General features: G+C 39.7%; 1 protein-coding gene across 1 annotated transcript in view; it reads left to right on the forward strand.

The window, feature by feature from the left end:
• Nucleotides 1-17,925, forward strand: part of LOC139724230 (serine/threonine kinase-like domain-containing protein STKLD1) — a 36,585-nt gene extending 18,660 nt beyond the window's left edge. The window contains exons 7-22 of the mRNA XM_071635374.1: nucleotides 1,075-1,187; nucleotides 1,587-1,699; nucleotides 2,958-3,038; nucleotides 3,626-3,699; nucleotides 4,097-4,188; nucleotides 4,987-5,025; nucleotides 6,811-6,882; nucleotides 8,145-8,264; nucleotides 8,828-8,901; nucleotides 9,999-10,065; nucleotides 10,696-10,824; nucleotides 11,868-11,996; nucleotides 12,620-12,693; nucleotides 14,159-14,345; nucleotides 16,675-16,757; nucleotides 17,830-17,925. Of these exons, the coding sequence (XP_071491475.1) occupies nucleotides 1,075-1,187; nucleotides 1,587-1,699; nucleotides 2,958-3,038; nucleotides 3,626-3,699; nucleotides 4,097-4,188; nucleotides 4,987-5,025; nucleotides 6,811-6,882; nucleotides 8,145-8,264; nucleotides 8,828-8,901; nucleotides 9,999-10,065; nucleotides 10,696-10,824; nucleotides 11,868-11,996; nucleotides 12,620-12,693; nucleotides 14,159-14,345; nucleotides 16,675-16,757; nucleotides 17,830-17,925 (1,543 nt within the window). The remainder of the gene's footprint in view (nucleotides 1-1,074; nucleotides 1,188-1,586; nucleotides 1,700-2,957; nucleotides 3,039-3,625; nucleotides 3,700-4,096; nucleotides 4,189-4,986; nucleotides 5,026-6,810; nucleotides 6,883-8,144; nucleotides 8,265-8,827; nucleotides 8,902-9,998; nucleotides 10,066-10,695; nucleotides 10,825-11,867; nucleotides 11,997-12,619; nucleotides 12,694-14,158; nucleotides 14,346-16,674; nucleotides 16,758-17,829) is intronic.
• The last annotated feature ends 264 nt before the right edge of the window (nucleotides 17,926-18,189 follow it).

Consider the following 18,189-nt stretch of genomic DNA (forward strand, 5'->3'; position numbering starts at 1 on the left):
TTTTAGGGCGCTTTTCTCGAAACAGTGATTTCCCAGACGTCTTGACATGCTCTCTTTTAAACATCGATATATCCGCAACCAATTATTTTTATAAGACGTGTTATATATCAATTTAAAGCAGAAAGATTAGGGAATGGTGTCATGCAATTTACAAATAATCGACATCGCCCGACTTTAGGATCATTTTGTTGTAGCGGGTCACATATAGTAATGGATAATTGTTTAGGAGGCAGAATGAATATCATATGATCGAACTCTGATAACCACAGACAATATGTAAGGGAGAATCTACTTCCTGTTTTAAAGTAAATGCAACATATTAGAGCATTTGGTCAGTGAAAATTAGAATAAACTGGACCAAATGAAACGGGAAAGCTGATGGTCGGGTCACTTTTTCATCAAACTTTGTATGCAACAGACAAAGGAGTCTTTAGGATTATTTGGCTTAATTATACATCTCCTGTCCTGTGCTCGGTTTTCATGTCTGCCAAATTAGGTGTATTTTATGTTTACTTGTTTTGTTGTGAAAGAGGGATGGGAGTATGAAACGGAATATACCATCGGCAGATTCATAAAGTTAATGTTCTGGAGATAACTTAAAATTTGTGGTGTCATTTCATGAACAAAACAAAGACCACCATGAAACAAAGATGCTGTGCCCATTTACAGTTTTGAGCTGTCCATTGGACACAGTCAATGATCTGCTGATAGGACTGTTATTCAAGGAGATGTGTGATTGCCATAGGATTTGTATCATTTCATTCAAATTTTTATTACGATGTGGAATTTGTGTCTCTTACTTCAGTTCTTGATAACCTTCTCTTTGGACAACTTTCAATTATCGGCCACAACAGCATGATATTTTGACATTTTAATCTGTATAGGTATTATTATGCATCATAAACTAATGTAATTCTGTGTTTGTTTGTTGTTTGTTTGTTTGTTTGTTTTTGTGTGTGTGTGCCTGTATTTGTGATGGTTATGATAGAAGTAAGATTTAAACTCGTATGAAGATCTCTGATTTGTTGTGTTCTCCTAATCCTCCATATTTCCTCCAATCGTATTCCTGGACAGGGACCTGAAACCAAGTAACATCTTTCTGACAGACGACCTGACGCTGTCTCTGGGTGACTTTGGTGTGGCTACCATCATGGACGATGCCCGTACCAAAGCCAGGACCACTGTTGGTATGTACAGCATTTAAAGGGGCAGTATTAATGAAGAGGATGTAGGCCTCATAAAACTAGCCTGTGCACTCATGTACATTTAGTTATTGACTTTGCTCTAGATTTTACATTCACATGTGATATGGGGGGTTCCATATTTTTTATTCATTTATTTATTTGAACATATTTATACAGGATTGCAATGATCAGCTAACAGCTGTTTTACGTCGAAGTTCTTTAGGGACATTGCAGTTTCCTACACAGGGGATTATTCTGAGAAGTATTATTACCCAATTTTGAAGAGATGAAAATCTAAACGTGTTGAATAAAATAAGCTGCTAGGCTGAGCCACCAAACTCATTCCTTCAAGATTGACCAAGTTGAGTGAATTTGACCCCACCTTCCTCTTCATCCCCCCAGGCTCCATCAACTGGATGGCCCCAGAGGTGCTGGAGAAACCGTACGATGAGCGTAGTGATGTCTGGTCCCTGGGCTGTATCATCCTAGAGATGGCTACCTGTGGCTTCTTGGATGTGAGTATTTATCCCTCTTCACCCCAAGCCACTAAGATCTTACCTTGAAAGCTACTGTAAAACCAGAAATGTTGGCATGCATGAAATTCTCAGGAAGTTCATGAAAAGCTGCGCTTTCGGAAAATGAAATGCACACAAATGTTTTTGTCTGCACCACTCAGTACATGTAGTATGCTCGTAATCTTTTCATGGTCGGCAATGTGCGAAAATTTTGTGCTATGAAAAAGGTCATTGGCTCCAATTTGCGAAAGTTATATGTTTGAAATGTTCCTGGTTTTAAAGTATCTACTGTAAAACAAGATATATTCGCGGCGTGAAATTTTCGCGAATTGGAGCTGACAGCCTGTTTCGTGGCATGAAATTTTCGAAAAGTGCCACTGGCGTTCAATGCATATAGTGTAAACAAGAACTTTCGCGTGCATTTTAATTTCGCGAATCTTGGCGCTCGCGAAATTCGCGAAATTAAAGTGCATGCGAAAATTCCTTGTTTTACAGTATGTGTTATCATACCCCCAACACTGAAACCTTGGGGTCGGAGTGTGGTTGGTCCATTGCTAACCTTACTAGAGTGAACAAGTTCAGAACTTCTGTTGTTTAGTAACTGATTTTCATGTGCATATTATGTAATGACCTTGAGGTGTACATCGTATACATGTATGTGGGGAATATTTTGTATGTGTTTGGGTGTATGTGCGTTTATGCAGACATTGCATAGCCATGGTGAATACATACTAGAAAATATCTTGTGGAATAGATTATTGACATAGTTTGAGCAGTTTAAGAGCACTTTCATGTTTATGTGCAAAAGTTGTTCTTGAATCTGTTTGGTAGATACTGTTGATGTTGTCATTGCTTTACTTTGATAAACAAATACAAAAAACAAATATTTTTGGATTTGAATATTTCTACAATTTGTATTAAAATGCTGTAGATGTGTGGGAAAAGTGTGTAGAGGTTGGAGTATGCAAACTTATTTAGTGCATATGTATTTTTTGCATGTGGACCAAAAAGCAAGGTCCCAAAGCAGGGCCCTGAAGGTCCAAAGTTTTGATTATAGAAAGAAGGGGGGGGGATCTCCAGAGCAAGTATATAGTTTGTTGTAGCAGTGCTGTGTGTAGATACCCACGCAAGGGAAACGTGACTGTTCTTGAGTGGCAGGTCCACGATAAGCTCATTAGGCCCCTGAAGAAAAATAAGGCTTCCATAGTTTTTTCCCCAAAAAATTCATTGTGATCATTGTCTCTCATTGATTGTGCAGACCCAATCTGTGACTCAAGTCCTGATGGAGATCAAACAAGACCCAGCCAGACTGGAAGAAGTCTTGGAAACAGTCTCAAAGGTGGGATCGAATCTGGTGCATGGCTTCTCAAGTTTGTGCTGCTTGTTGACCAGTAGCATTATGACATAAATGTGGTTGACTCTTCATTTACTGACAGTGGACCTCCTTTCAGATTGTGCAGTCTTCTCTTTCTTCTATGGTATCCTTCCCACTGGACATAATTTCACAGTTGTGTTGATGCATTGTCCTGTCTCTGTTGGTATTGTAGAAACAATTTTCCCCTTATCCTTCTATCTCCTTTTATTTATAGCCATATATCAAAGTCAAAGTTACACTTCATTTTTGTGTACGAAGCATGGGAGGATAAGTTTTGATGACCTAAGAAACAGGTTCTCTATTGATACATAATAATCTAAGGTGTTACACCATGGGATGTAGTCTGTGTACTATGTTTGATTCTGACAGTAGTGGGCCAAAGTAATATTCTGTAGCCTGTAATTTTGTCAGACACTGTCGCTCACTCCACTGAATGGCAACTACATAGCTCTACCTTCAGTGAAATGCAACCTTCATATCATATTCATATGAAGATTATTTTCGTGTTATTTGTTCCCCATATATCTCTCTGTCTCCACCCTTTCCACTAGACTTATTCACCAGACCTTAGCCAAGTTATACGGACAATGCTGAGAAGGAACTTTCAGCAGCGACCCACAGCCATGTGAGTACCCCAGGGTAGGGCTGCCAGACTCTCTTTCATTGACTCACAGATGCTGTATAACCTGCAATATGAACTTGATCTGGTGCAAGTGATTGACAAATTTCCTTTCATTGATGTAAATAAGCACTGATTATATCACTATTTTAGTAGTAGTCATGTTAATAAAATTGTTAATCAGTTGCAAGAGAACAACTCATTGCAAGAATTCATCAATTTGAATTCTTTGATATGTTTGTGAACAATTTGCAGCTGAACGACTTCAGTATCGAGTTGCCATTTATGTGTCAAGAGTGATGCTTGTTCAAGAAATTTACTGCATTCATGCAAGTATGATTACTTCTGTGTTCTTATTGTGTTCTTATTGTGTTACTGTTGCAAACTTCCCCTTTACTGACAGAGAACTGGTGGAATTGCCATACATTAAGGCCTGTCTTGCTCTTAGCAACTCAGCACTATCAGGGAAGAAGAAGGAGAAGCAGAAGGCTGCAAGTACGAATTATTTGTCTTTAGTATTGAATAGGCAGCAGTAGTATTCTCTCTGAATACCCTCTAGTGCTGTGCTTCTCAACAGGTGGGCTGCAAAGCTCTTGCAGGTTGGCTGCGATGTCGACCAAAATATAATAAAATGATTCATATTTTATTTTACTATGGGCTTTGAAAACATTAGTAGGAGCCAAAGTGGACCTCGGGTTGAAAAGGTTGAAAGGCACGGCACTAGTGTACAAAAGTGTGATTCTTTCTACCGCAGTAACTTCAGTTGGGACATACATAATAAAGGCTTTGAAGTCACTGCTTAGATATACGGCCTTCTGACAGTAAAGCATGGGAGGCTGTTTCCAAAAGTTTGGTCAGAGCTCATTCCAGGAACCCATTTTATTTAAGAGTTGTCCCAATATTTATAAGTCACAGTAACCACAGATACTGTGATGTCAACTTAACAATCACATCTGACTGACCTTGCCTGTTGTCTGTTTGCCAGGAGAGACTACACTATACATCACACCTCTCCATGAAATGTACCCAACAGCTACAGTGTGAAATTACTGACGGGCAGGTGTTTTTCCCCCCAGTCTCTATTGATTTATCCAAGGTTAGCCTCCCTTCTCAAAACAAGCCAGAGCCAAATGCACTCACACCCAACCGTTACGTGTGCCTTTTTTTTTAGGGGAAATCCCTACAGTTTATGGTATGTACATGTCTTGCATACAGCCAAAACAAGCCTTGTGGTGTCGTTTCAAAAGATCAATTTTATAGTATTAAATGCATCTCTGTGTTTTGTGTTTTCAGAGGATTGTCCAACTGATAAAGGAGTTCCAGGTGTCATGGGTGAGTAAAATGCTTCTAAGTATACCTGGTACATGTTTATAACACAAATGTGTGTGAGTATGTATATGCACTGTACATCTGTATGTGTGTGTGTGTGTGTGTGTGTAGGTAGGTAGGTAGGTAGGTATAAAAGTATATTGTTTACATGTATGTACATGCATGTGTGCATGTGTATTTGTGTATGTTTCTGTATGTTTCTGTATGCGTGTGAATATCAGTATTCTTTTTTTTTCTTTTTGTCCATCCTTTAACCAGGTTCCGTGCAAGGTCATCTAGGTGTGTTAAAGTTTACACTGTTTTTCATGCATATAGAACGAGTGATGAAATATGTTTGAAAAAGAGCTGGAATATTCAATGTACACAGTGTTATTGTCAAAACACTGTAAACTTAAATATGTTTTCTTTTTTTCCTGTATTTACCATATTGAAATGATGATATAACTAGGCTTGTATCCACTATATCATAGCATATCATTGGTTTTTGTCCCCGCCGAACGAGTTCGAGCAGGGGACTATGAAACGGGCTCCGTACGTGTGTGTGTCCGTCCGTCCGTCCGTCCGTCCGTGTGTCCGTCCGTGTGTCCGTGTGTGCGTCCGTGTGTGATCAAAATCTTCAATTTGCTACTTCTCTGTCATTTATGAGCCAATTTTAATTCTGTTTGCTTTATATGATAGCACTACAAGGGAGCTTTGAAACTTCTACACAGAATTTCAGTCGTGACCTTTGACCTTGACCTTTGACCTATATTGTACATTTTGCTACAAAATGCTACTCCTTCGCCATTTCTAACCCGATTTCGATTCCGTTTGCTTTATATGATGGCACTAGGTGAGGACTTCAAAACTTCTACACAGAATTTTGACCTTTGACTTCTTTGACCTTTGACCTTGATTTTTGACCTATATTGTACATTTTGCTACAAAATGCTACTCCTTCGCCATTTCTAACCCGATTTCGATTCCGTTTGCTTTATGTGATGGCACTAGGTGAGGGCTTCAAAACTTCTACACAGAATTTTGACCTTTGCCTTCTTTGACCTTTGACCTTGATTTTTGACCTATATTGTACATTTTGCTACAAAATGCTACTCCTTCGCCATTTCTAACCCGATTTCGATTCCGTTTGCTTTATGTGATGGCACTAGGTGAGGGCTTCAAAACTTCTACACAGAATTTTGACCTTTGCCTTCTTTGACCTTTGACCTTGATTTTTGACCTATATTGTACATTTTGCTACAAAATGCTACTCCTTCGCCATTTCTAACCCGATTTCGATTCCGTTTGCTTTATGTGATGGCACTAGGTGAGGGCTTCAAAACTTCTACACAGAATTTTGACCTTTGCCTTCTTTGACCTTTGACCTTGATTTTTGACCTGTATTGTACATTGGCTACAAAATGCTACTCCTTCGCCATTTCTAACCCGATTTCGATTCCGTTTGCTTTATGTGATGGCACTAGGTGAGGGCTTCAAAACTTTACACAGAATTTTGACCTTTGCCTTCTTTGACCTTTGACCTTGATTTTTGACCTGTATTGTACATTGGCTATAAAATGCTACTCCTTCGCCATTTCTAACCCGATTTCGATTCTGTTTGCTTTATGTGATGGCACTAGGTGAGGGCTTCAAAACTTTTACACAGAATTTTGACCTTTGACATCTTTGACCTTTGACCTTGATTTTTTACCTATATTGCACATTTTGCTACAAAATGCTACTTCCGGCGGGGACATATATTACGCACCGCGTAATTTCTACTTTTCCTTGTTATTTATTGCTTTCCAGCATTCATCAATGAGAACAAGGATAATGAGATTTCTGTTACTAGGGCCCTGAAGTACCTCAACACATTGTCAGGTAAGTGATTGTGAAGGGATGTCCACATTCCAGTAGGCAAGAGGCAGCAGAGATGTCACACTTGGCATGTACTTGAAGTCCATAATATTTTCTTTGAAATTGCTGGCTAATGTGTGCCAGATGATGACACAGCACAACATGTGCTTTGCCCGTCACTGACATTGAGACACACTTTTTGAGGACAAAAGTCTTTTGCTTTTGTAACATTCTGTTTTTGCCATGTGCTCTGTTTTCACCATGCAGTGGATGGATGGTCTGTGAGGGGCTTGCTGTACAATTCTTTCTCCCTCTCTTTTTAAATTTGTAAAAAACAAACAAACAAATGAACAAACCAAGAGAATGAGGATTTTATGTTACCTGGTAATATATTCCCGTGGTCAGTGTGAGTTCAGACAGGCATAACTATGTCAGACACCAATGAGCCCACAGCAGACATCTACTACCTTCTCCATAAAGCTAAGCCACGCACACTTTATGATGTACATATCTTTGCTTCATATTTGCATACAGTTGGACCTGTCCAAACCATCTTAAGTATTCTGTGTACTTTACTATTTTATGGGGTCAGTTCAGAATTAACAATTCTGTGTTGGTGTCATCAAGATTTGACCTGGTATTGGTGGGTGTGTATACACAATGATAAGCTGGATTTAATGACCGAACTGGGTACCAACAACTTCATTTCTCTTACAGTTCCCCTGCATTACATTCTCATTTTAGAAATTAGTCTGTGTAAGTTAAAATTCAGGCATGTGATCTATAAAAAGAAGGATGCAGTTTCTGTTTTTCACTCTGTCCATGTAGACTTATGCCCCCCACCAGTCTTGAGTTTTATTTAATTAAGTTACATTCCTTCCTATTACCATATTTGCATGTGACAAGGTTACACTATTTCTACAGCAGCAATCAAGTCACAAATTGGGGGTACAGCCTATATGCAACCACAACCAATTCATGGTCTGTCCAATCCAGGGAACCATCTGCTTAACAAACATACATAACCATGAAACGTATGGAACTTCAAAATCTGACAACTAGCAACTTTATAACATCCAGTCAGTTAATCTTTCAGAAAATGCTATATTCTGCAATCAAGTGACAACTCTCTTTATTTCCATCGTCAGCTACACAATAACTAATCGCTGTTGTTTCCGTAACGCTGGTGAATACACCATTGCCAAATTCATATGTACTTTTTTTCATATCCGTTTATTTTATATCATACTGTTTTATCTTATATCACTTCATTTTATTTTGTGTAGCTCCACAGATTGATGAGGCTGGTAAGAAGGTCATTGTCATTGGCTGCATGAAGACAAATGTTTCTGAGCTTGCCTTACAAATGGAGGCTTGTCGACTGCTGCTTACACTTACAGCTGCGGGTAAGAAAATTCTCTTAATTATTTTACAGTATCATCCTCTATACTTTCTCATCTTTCTTCACTTAGCCCTTCTATTCTCTCTATGCTCTCTTCATCTTCCCTTCCAAGTCCACAAGTTGATGTGAATGCATTATCATCTCCTGCAGTGATACCAAAATACAGAATATTGCTTTCAATCTTCTTGAATAGGGTGTTAAATTAGCACTTCACTTGTCCATGTGTGAACACACCATAAAGATGTCAATTACGGATTTTTCTCCCATACTTTTTTCTGCAAGAGTTCCTGTACGTGCCAAATATTTCAAGAGTGTAATATTTCGTATATTGGAATTTGTAAAACCATTTTGTAATAAGTTAAATTTGTGATTGTGAATCACTTTGATGAAAGAAGTATTGTACCATTTCAGGAGAAGAAGATAGCGATTTCCGACCCTGGATTCAATATGCATCATGCTTGTGTTATGGGAGGCAGTGTCTTTGTAAATGGGTAAATTTTGAAAATATTGGTAGATTTGCAAACTATTCCCCATATTATTGTATCTGTTTTCCCTCTTCTGACACAGCTGATGCTGAATCGGATGCCGATGATTACCTCTTCTCAGAAGAAGTGATTCGAGCTGTCACACTTGCTATGAAGGTAAGTTGGGACTGAAACAGTGAGGAGAAAATGGTACCACTCCCAGGCAGTATTGCTGCCATAGTCTCAGAGACTCCTGTTATTGTAGACCAACCAATTTCATTCTCTTTAACTTAGAGGAAAGAGCAATACTTCACAATGTCTTTGAAGTGACCGTTAGCTGCAATTTTCATTGGTATCTTTAGAGATACCTGTGCAAGGATTGCTCAGGGTTCACATGGGTCATGGAAAACCTGGAAAGTCATGGAATTTGGCCTAGTCTTTTTCCAAGCCTTTAAAGTCATGAAAAACTGATATTTTCATCAAAAGGTCATGGAAAGTCATGGAATTGCAAAAATTATAGAAGTTTATCTGTTGTTTGTGTGAGATGTGTATGCATTCCCTTTGCTTTGCTTTGATTTGAGATCAAATTTTCAGTTTAATGTGTTAAAAAAAGAATGGTGTAAGAGTCATGGAAAGGTCATGGAATTCTGGCTAAAATGGTCATGGAAAGTCATGGAATTTAATTCATGAGAAAGAGTATGAACCCTGTTGCTGGTTCAGAAGTCAATCTGTTATGTCTAACGACAATGCTGCACCCTGGCACTGGGCCGATGGTCCAGACCAGTAAAAATCACTGTCGGACCAGAAACTTTTTCAGGAATGGACCAGTAAAAAATGGGGGGGAAAAAAAAATGGGTACCTACTGAACCAACAGGGACAGGTTGGACCAGTAGAAAAATGGGTTAATGTGCAGCCCTGCTAATGATTTGGCAATGTAGCTGTATATGGAGAACTAACTTAGTCCTCCAACACTTTTGTATTGAGCCATTCTGGACTGACTCTGAGTAAATGTGGGTTTATCATTTCATTTGAGATATCTATCATTTTTGTAATTTCTCTTTCATAGTACAGTGAAGAGGTTTCTTTGTATTGTTATTAAAGCCTCAATCTTATTTTTTGTCACACTTTGCTGTGTATTGTAGGATTTTTGTTTTTTCCTCTTTTGTAATCAGAATGATCACATTAGTCAGGTGTGTATTTAGCTAACATTTGATGTCTGGAGTGGAAAGCAAATGGGCTTCAATAGGTTAAACATGATTTGTCCTTTGTTATAGGCACATCCATCTTCGAGGGATTTCCAGAATATAGCCTGCTCTCTGCTCAAGACCATTGCTCTAAGTGGTAAGATGATGGGACACTCATAGTAGCACTAAATAAGCCCAGATCATGCATTGTAGGTCAAGCAAAACCTTTTGGGACTCATAAAAGGTATTTTAGGTCAATTGTTGTCACCTCAGTGTAATCTCCCTGCCCTGCAGTTGTTTGTGTATGATTGAGGGAGGTCAAATCATTGCATTCTGAAGAGTGTAGCTAAACATCACTTGCAAAGAATTTACTTCATAATTTCCTTCTTTTTTTTCAGGCTGTCCTTGACGCTGCATTGTAATAGAGATTCTAGCCTTGTGTCTTCCCTACTTATCTTTGTATTGCATTCATTTGTTTCATAGAAATAGAATCAACAAAGTAACTTTCAGCATTTTCAATTTATACTTGAGTAAAAATAGTACAAATTTGTGCTGTTTGAATGGAAACATTGTATATTAGTGTAGAATACATTTATCGTAAAATTCAAGGCCTCACTCATTATATTGTGTACAGTATCAGTGCCATAGAATGAGTTTGATACATGATTCAAGCACACATTACTATCTGGAGACGTATATTTAGGTAAGCTTGCACGCAGCCCAAAGATTGGTAGGATACTGTATACCTCGAGCTTAAAGATAACTTTCCCTCCTGTACGATTCTCAGAGCATGCTGCAGGACTGATTGGCAAGCTGGGTGGAATCCAGGACATCCTCTCCGCTCTCCGAACCCATCCATCTGACGCTGAAGTCTGTGCCAACTGTTGCAGCGCTCTCTCCTACCTCACCATCAACGGTAAGTGACTGTCATCTGGATACATTTTTGCTCAGGCAGAGGTTGGACTGAACATGGAATCTGCAACTGTCCCCGCAATTACACTAGGTCCTGTGTCTCGGGAACAGTCAGAAGAGAATGTATCTATGTACAACTGACTGTCCACACCACTGTCCAGATCTGTGGAGACAATCACAGATTTAGGCTCAGGCCTGTTGTCCACCTACAGGCGCATACAAACAGCCATTAGCATGTTCCTGCAAAAAGAACAGGAGGTGATTTGTCCTTTATCCATTGACTGTCTTCAAGGATTTGATGTTGAATCTGCATACATTCCTACAGAAGGGAACTGAGCTTTGTGTCTGTCATACACATACTGGGTAGAAGACTACTGTATATGCCATATATTTAGTGAATCTAGTTTTTCGCGAATCAGGACTTCCAGACAATTTCACAATTGGTCAAATTCGTGATTGTGGAATACAGTACTTGACAGAGAAATGTATGCATGCATGTACATCATGTCTGGATCAGAGTCGGTATATTTTGTGTTTCGAATTCGTGAATAGCACCCAACTCGAAAAATTTGTGAAAATAAAAACATTAGGCCTCGCTGCTTGCTCAGCCCCCCCTCCCCTCCCCCACACTGTTGCTATTTCACTCTTCCTGTCTTTTCCCGCTGTTGTTCCTTATCTTGTTTGATGTTGCCTCCCTATTCATCCTTTTCCTTCAATGGTTGCCCCCTTGGTCCTCAGGATCATTACTGACCCTCCTCTGCCTTTGTCTGTCCACCCTCCTGCTCTAATCTCCCTCCCCTTACCTGTTGGGTTCCTTGCCCATGACCTCCCACCCTCTCATTTTGTTTTCTTTGTTCTGTGTCCCTAGCCTGTCCCTGACTGTTCTTGTTGTGTGAAGTCCTTTTATGAGATTGCTTTCCCTTCCTGTTTGTCATTTTGCCTCTGACAAAGAGTCTGCTAGGATCGAAAGCTCAGGCCCTTTTTGACTCCATGAAAATAAAAACCTCGCAAAATATACATCTAATTTTTTTTTTTTTTTTGCCACAGATAAGAACCTTGACATCATGCGAGAGGAGAAAGGGGTGGTAGACCTGATCAATGCCATGGAAACGCATGAGACGAATCCTTCCGTCATGGACTTCACCTGTTCAGCACTCTGGGGCCTGTCATTGGAAGGTAAGACCCATATAGGGCTTAACAGTTGCAGCTTGAAGGAGGCCAAAGGTCAGATTTCTGAAATATAATCTTTTTAAAAAAAAAAAATCCTTCATGAAGTGCACCTTGACATGTTAGAACTACAAGTAGACATGTGGGAATCTGTTTAATAGTATGAATTGGTTATGAAAGTAAATTGTAAAGCGCTTCGGAACATGTTTGTATTAAGCGCTATACAAAATATTTCATATTTTATTGTTGTTATATACATAGCATGTTTATGCAATCTGTATTATTGTGGAGTCTACAACTTTAGTCTGTGATGCCTCAAACAGATGCAAGTGTTTATCACTCCCTTGGTTATCATAGATTGTGGTTTGTATGGTAAGAAAACTGGCATACCGTGCCACATTTAGATAACCCCAGCTGTCAATATGAAATAATGTCGAAAATTAAATCGTGTGATATGTGCATGCGGTTTTGCCTTATTCGGAATGACTATTTGTTAATGAGGTATATTTTGCATATAGTAGTTAAGTAATGCAAGAGGATGATGTTGTAGTGAGTGTATGAAGGGATGTAACAGATGATGTACTTTACTAAGCTTTCTTGTTTTGGTTATTGTTTTTGTTAACTCACTGTAGATGAGAATGTAGAGATGATGGCAGCCAGGAGTCTGGCCAAGCTGCTTCTCAAGGCAATCACAGATCACAAAAAGGTGAGTCTACCACTGGTCCTCAATGACAATAAGCTAGGGACGTTGCCCCGAGAGATATCGGATTTCATCATCTTATATCACATGTTAATGCCCGTGATGAGATGGACAACGAAAAATGACATTTTATTTTCTTCTACTTAGCCAAGAAAATAGGAGACTGGCTTTCTCCTGTGTTCTCTGATCCAATGAAGAGAAATTGTCTTCCTTGAATGTGATTGATGTCAAGTAAAGGAGTTCAATATTTTCAAGAAGATCCTGTGTGATTAGATGTGACTGCCTAGTTCAAAACCCACAGAATGTAGGCAAAAATGAATTTCTGCTTCCCTATGTAGATTAAAAGAGTTGGCTTAGAGCTTTAAAATGAGATATAACTTGTTGATATTGTACCACCATATCCCATTCAAAACATGATTGAAATAAGTGAGAGTTAGGGGGTGCAATTTTATAGAAAAGGGAGGAAAGAGGGTTTAAAGACTAGGGTCACTCATGCGTGCTGTGCAGAAGTATCAATGGAAACATGTTCTATTTCCCACAGAAAGCTGAACCTGTTGGAAGAAATGTGGTGGAGAAAAAAAGCTAATTTCTCAATTTCTGTTTTATTTTTAGCCATCAATTTTGACAGTAGGTAGAGAAAAGATACTCTCTTAGGCAAGACGAACTATACAAACTTTGAATTGGTCAACCCAAATGACATATTTTGGTCCATTACAGAGGATCATAATCTGCGACTTTTTGTAGGTTTGAGATGGGTGGTCACATTTGTTGCAGTTGTTAAGTTGAAACTTTTACTCTTTACTGTTTACAGTATATGTGTCTTGTCATGGGTGTGTGCAAGGGGGGGGGGGGGGTCGGGAGGATCGTACTACCCCCCCCCCCCCAAATCTTTAAAAGGTCCACTTTTTGTAAAAGACATTTTTGTTTTTTGAGGGCTTTTTACCCTATGTACAACAGGAAAAAAGTGACCAGGTGGTGTTCCAGCAAATTGTCAAAAACCTCGTAAATTTCGTAACTTAGTTTTAATATTCCATACCTTATTTCTAAGCCGCACTGCCATGCTGAAAAAGTCACTTTTATATGCACCAAATGGCCCCATTTTGAGATATAAAATTCAAAAACTCCCACACCCTCCCCCCACTCAGACGCTCCGCTCCCTCGCAAAGGTAAAGGTCCAAAAATTTTGATTACGACCCCCCCAGAAAATATCCTGGATACACCCCTGCTTGTAGCAGTGAATTCATGTTATGTACTGTAAAAGTACACCTATCACTGGAGTATGAGATTGCTTTGTAACCCGTCATGAAAGGATCTTGTCTCAGTGCTGATGTTGTTTTACGTTTTCATAGAAAGAGAAGCGTTATACTTCCATTAGATTGGAGAGTACCATTAATGCACAGTTAAGCGTTATCACACTTGTTGCCACATCTGACCTGCCCTACTATGGACATCACCTTTGTTCCCCACACAGCATGCTGACGTGGTCAAGAATGCCTGCATGGCACTGTCCAGTCTGGTGGCCGAGTCTGAGGAGAGCGCGTACCTGGCACACAACTCGGACGGCATCAACATCGTGGCCAGCGGCTACGAGGTCCACAAGGGCAATCCCGACGTGGTGGAGTACGTGTGCTCCTTCTTCATGGACCTCTCAGAGACTGGTGAGCGTAGACTAGTTTGGGACAAACAAAGATTGTACCGTTGTCTGCTCCAAGGTAGTCCAGTCTGGCCCTTTGTGTAGGGGTGCCCTAAATCCTGACATAAAACATACAGCTTCCGACTATGATGGCGCGGTCTCGGTGCATTGGGACCGCACCTACATAACGTTCAGCCGGAGCTCAACCAATCAGAGACAAGTTTCATTGGGACACTCTCTTGATTGATGCCTAGCAATTTCGGGATTGAGTGAGAGTTCAATATTTTGTACTGGACCTTTGTAAGGGTGCGTTTCGGAGGGGTTTGGTATGTCTCCCTCTTACCTCAGGTTTGTAGAGGGATCATAGTCGGAAGCTGTATGTTTTATGTCAGGATTGAGGACACTCCTACACAAAGGGCCAGACTGCACTAGCTCCAAGGGTGAACCTCCATTCAAGATGAATGTGTGAAACTGAAACTATTGAATGAATAATATTTGATTTATGCTACAGAGCTACTAACTTGTATGTTTTTACAAAATGTAGAAGTTTTTCCTCTGTCAGAAGTAAGATTTTTTAAAGTGAAAAACAGATTTTTATGCCTCCGCAACGAAGTGGCCGGAGGCATTATGTTTTCGGGTCGTCCGTCCGTCCGTACGTACGTCCGTACGTACGTCCGTCCCGTTTTGTTTTTGTCGATATCTCAAGAACCGTGTGGTGGTTTTACATCAAACTTGGTATGAGGGTATATCCTTGGGGGATAATACTTTGTGTGGATTTTAGGGTCACAGGGTCAAAGGTCACAGGTCATTTTGTGGAAAAAAAAAATTGAAATTTCTTGTTTTTCTCCATATCTCGCTAATGGTTCAAGGTATCTTCATGGAACTTAAAATATATGCTTGTACCAATGGGCAGTGATTATCTAGGGAAGTTGGGGGTCATGGGTCAAAGGTCAGGGGGGTCAAAGGTCAAAGTCAACTCCTCAAAATATCACTACTTTCCTTAAAATGCAGTATGCCTGAAGGTTTTTTTTTTAAACTTGATGTATGGCATGTATTACCCAATATATATTTTTGGGGAAGTTTCTTGCCAAAAGGTCAAAGGTCAAAAGGTAAAAGGTCAAGTGAAAGTGCTAAATTGTACTTTTTCCTCCATATCTCGAAAGTAACTCAAGGTATCATCCTGAAACTTACATATTTTTGCATGTTCAACCTAACAGTGATTCTCTTTGGAACTGTGAGGTCAAAGGTCAAAGGCCAGGTTTAGATAATGCTATTTCCCATTTGATACTGAAATTATACTTTTTCTCAATACCTTGAAAATTACTCAATGCATAAACTTATAAAAGGGTCAAAAGTCAAGTAGAAATGATCAGTTCCCCAAATACCTGCACTTTGACATTTTAATCATTCATCCAATTGAACCTAGTTCTAGGAAAGTGAACATTCAGCACATTTGTGTCAAACCTGTCATTTTAATATTTTGCCAATTGTGTGAAACTGTCATCACACATTGTCAAGACATTGTACTATAGACCTATTAGGAGAACCATGCATTATGGCGGAGGCATACACCAGTCGCCGTAACGACATTTCTAGTTCTCTCATGTCATGTATAGTAAATTTGCAAACAATTTTTCATTTTTTAAACAGAATTATAATTTTGCCTTCAAAACATGTCTTTACTGTGCATTAGTATATCTTTATATCTGCAGTGGTTGGCAGCCCTGATGCTATTTCTTTCTTTCATTGTCGTTGTAATTGTTAAATACTGGATGAGGTTTATGATGGCAAAATGCAGTAATGAAGAGATCAGACAAAGGCAGAAACCAATATATTGGTGTGGCAATGTCAAACTTCAGGTTTTTTTTTTTCTGTCTTTTTATGTTACTGTCGTTTGAGAACCCAAGGCTGAAACTACCCCCAGTCCCTCTCTGCAAGCAACTTCACATATTCATGGTAACACAATGCAACCAAAACTGTTACTGTGTACTATTTTTTAGAAAACAGAAAATCCTTGTTGTGCGTGAAAACAGGCATAAGTACATGCATACACATTTCATGCATTTGTACAACTTGCATCATACATGTGACAGCAATGCCATTGACAGTGGTGTTCATCTACTGTAAAACGAGGAATGTTGGCGTGCACTTTAATTTCGCGAATTTCGCGAGATCCAATTCGCGAAATTAAAGTGCATGTGAAATTTCTTGTCTACACTGTACACATTGAATGTTAGAGGCAACTCGCGAAAACTTCATGCCATGAAAAAGGCCGTCGGCTCCAATTCTCGAAATTCTCATGCCGCGAAAATATTGTGTTTTACAGTAATTTCCATTTTGTCTGTGTGATGCAGAGGACATCTTGGAGGACATGAAGGCCAGTGCTAAGATCAAGGACATTATCAAGGAGGTCAAGGTCAAATACGCATCTAATGAGGTAGGAGAAGGTTGCATACAATTAATTCTCCCTATCGCATATAGCTCTCCGAATCCGAACGCGTGTGGCGCTCTATTTCTTTTACCTTTAATTCTTGGGAAATGAACTTCCGGTTATGAATATGCGATGTGTAAATGTACGCTTTTATACACATTGCACGCAGAAGTACTAATATTCACAGATCGTATCAAAGTCTGTCTTATGACCTGTCGAATAATAGAGTTATTTTCTAATCTGTAGCTTTACATTTGATGAATGAGATTCTTCTGCGAAGCGGCCCTTTGCTGGGCCAATGATGCAAAACAACAAAATTATGGAAAATATCCATAGATGAAGGATGCGACATGGGTAAAAACGCAAAACCGGAAGTGTACGTCCCAAGAATGATCGATCAGACATCGGTATTGCAAGGTGATATCGCTTGATATCGGCTATATGTGATAGGGAGAATTGTAGTTGGTTATGCTGTAGGACACTGAGTGCATGAATATTATGATGTATAATTCAGATCTGTGTTTTTAAATCTGACCACATGGCATCAGAGCATTCCAATCAGGTTTAACTTCTATAATTGCATTTTGATGACTCGAATGCTGAGTGTGTTCATCACTTATTGCCGCAATAAGCAAGTCTACTAGATGCATTTATTTTAAAAGCTATGAGATTATCACGGAAAACAGTTATTCATAATAGCGGCAAACAGTACAAATGGTGTTTTTAGTCTCCTGCCCTGTTGAATAGGTATTGATCGCTTTTCTGCAACATGCACATTTTTCATCCATTTGTCAATCTAATTTCCTTGTTAGCGTGCATAGGGTCACAACTTTAGAATGCTCATGCCGTGTTATGCAGTTTAGTGGGAATGATAGAGATACTTACCTGGAATATGCATGTGATCATTGGACAGTAATGTCCACAATGTCCTAGTTCATCACATCAGCTGTAACCCACAGTCAATTGTTGAGCATCAGGCAAGTATGATATCTGGTCTTAGATCATTGTATAAGGGTGCAGGAAGTGAGTTTATGTGCTTATTTTCAACTCTGTGATATTGTTGCCTTCCCTTTTACAGGACATCATGGGCCCCATAGAGGTGGTGGAGGCCAAGATTACGGGTGGTAAGCCTCCCCCCAACAGACCCAGCTCAGCCAGGCCTAAGGGCAAGTAGGAGGAGGAGGAGATCATCTAGCACCGTCTCCAAGCCATCACTACTTCACCCCAATCATCGACAGGTGGTGCATTTCAGACGTCAGGCTGCCACAAGAGCTCCATGCTAGGAGAAGACAGCTTCACTAGTGACCTGATACCAGCAGTGTGCTAACCTGCCCTGTCTGTTGTCATGGCGATTGGAGACAGAGAGAGAGTCTACTCCTGGATTGGAAAGCCTTGGATGAGGAGGAGATCGGCGAGTGAGAACAAAATCGAGACCAAT

Source organism: Diadema antillarum, unplaced genomic scaffold, assembly GCF_040938485.1.
Source record: "Diadema antillarum isolate AM-2024a unplaced genomic scaffold, OU_Dant_1.0 scf00000208, whole genome shotgun sequence".
Lineage (NCBI taxonomy): Eukaryota > Metazoa > Echinodermata > Echinoidea > Diadematoida > Diadematidae > Diadema > Diadema antillarum.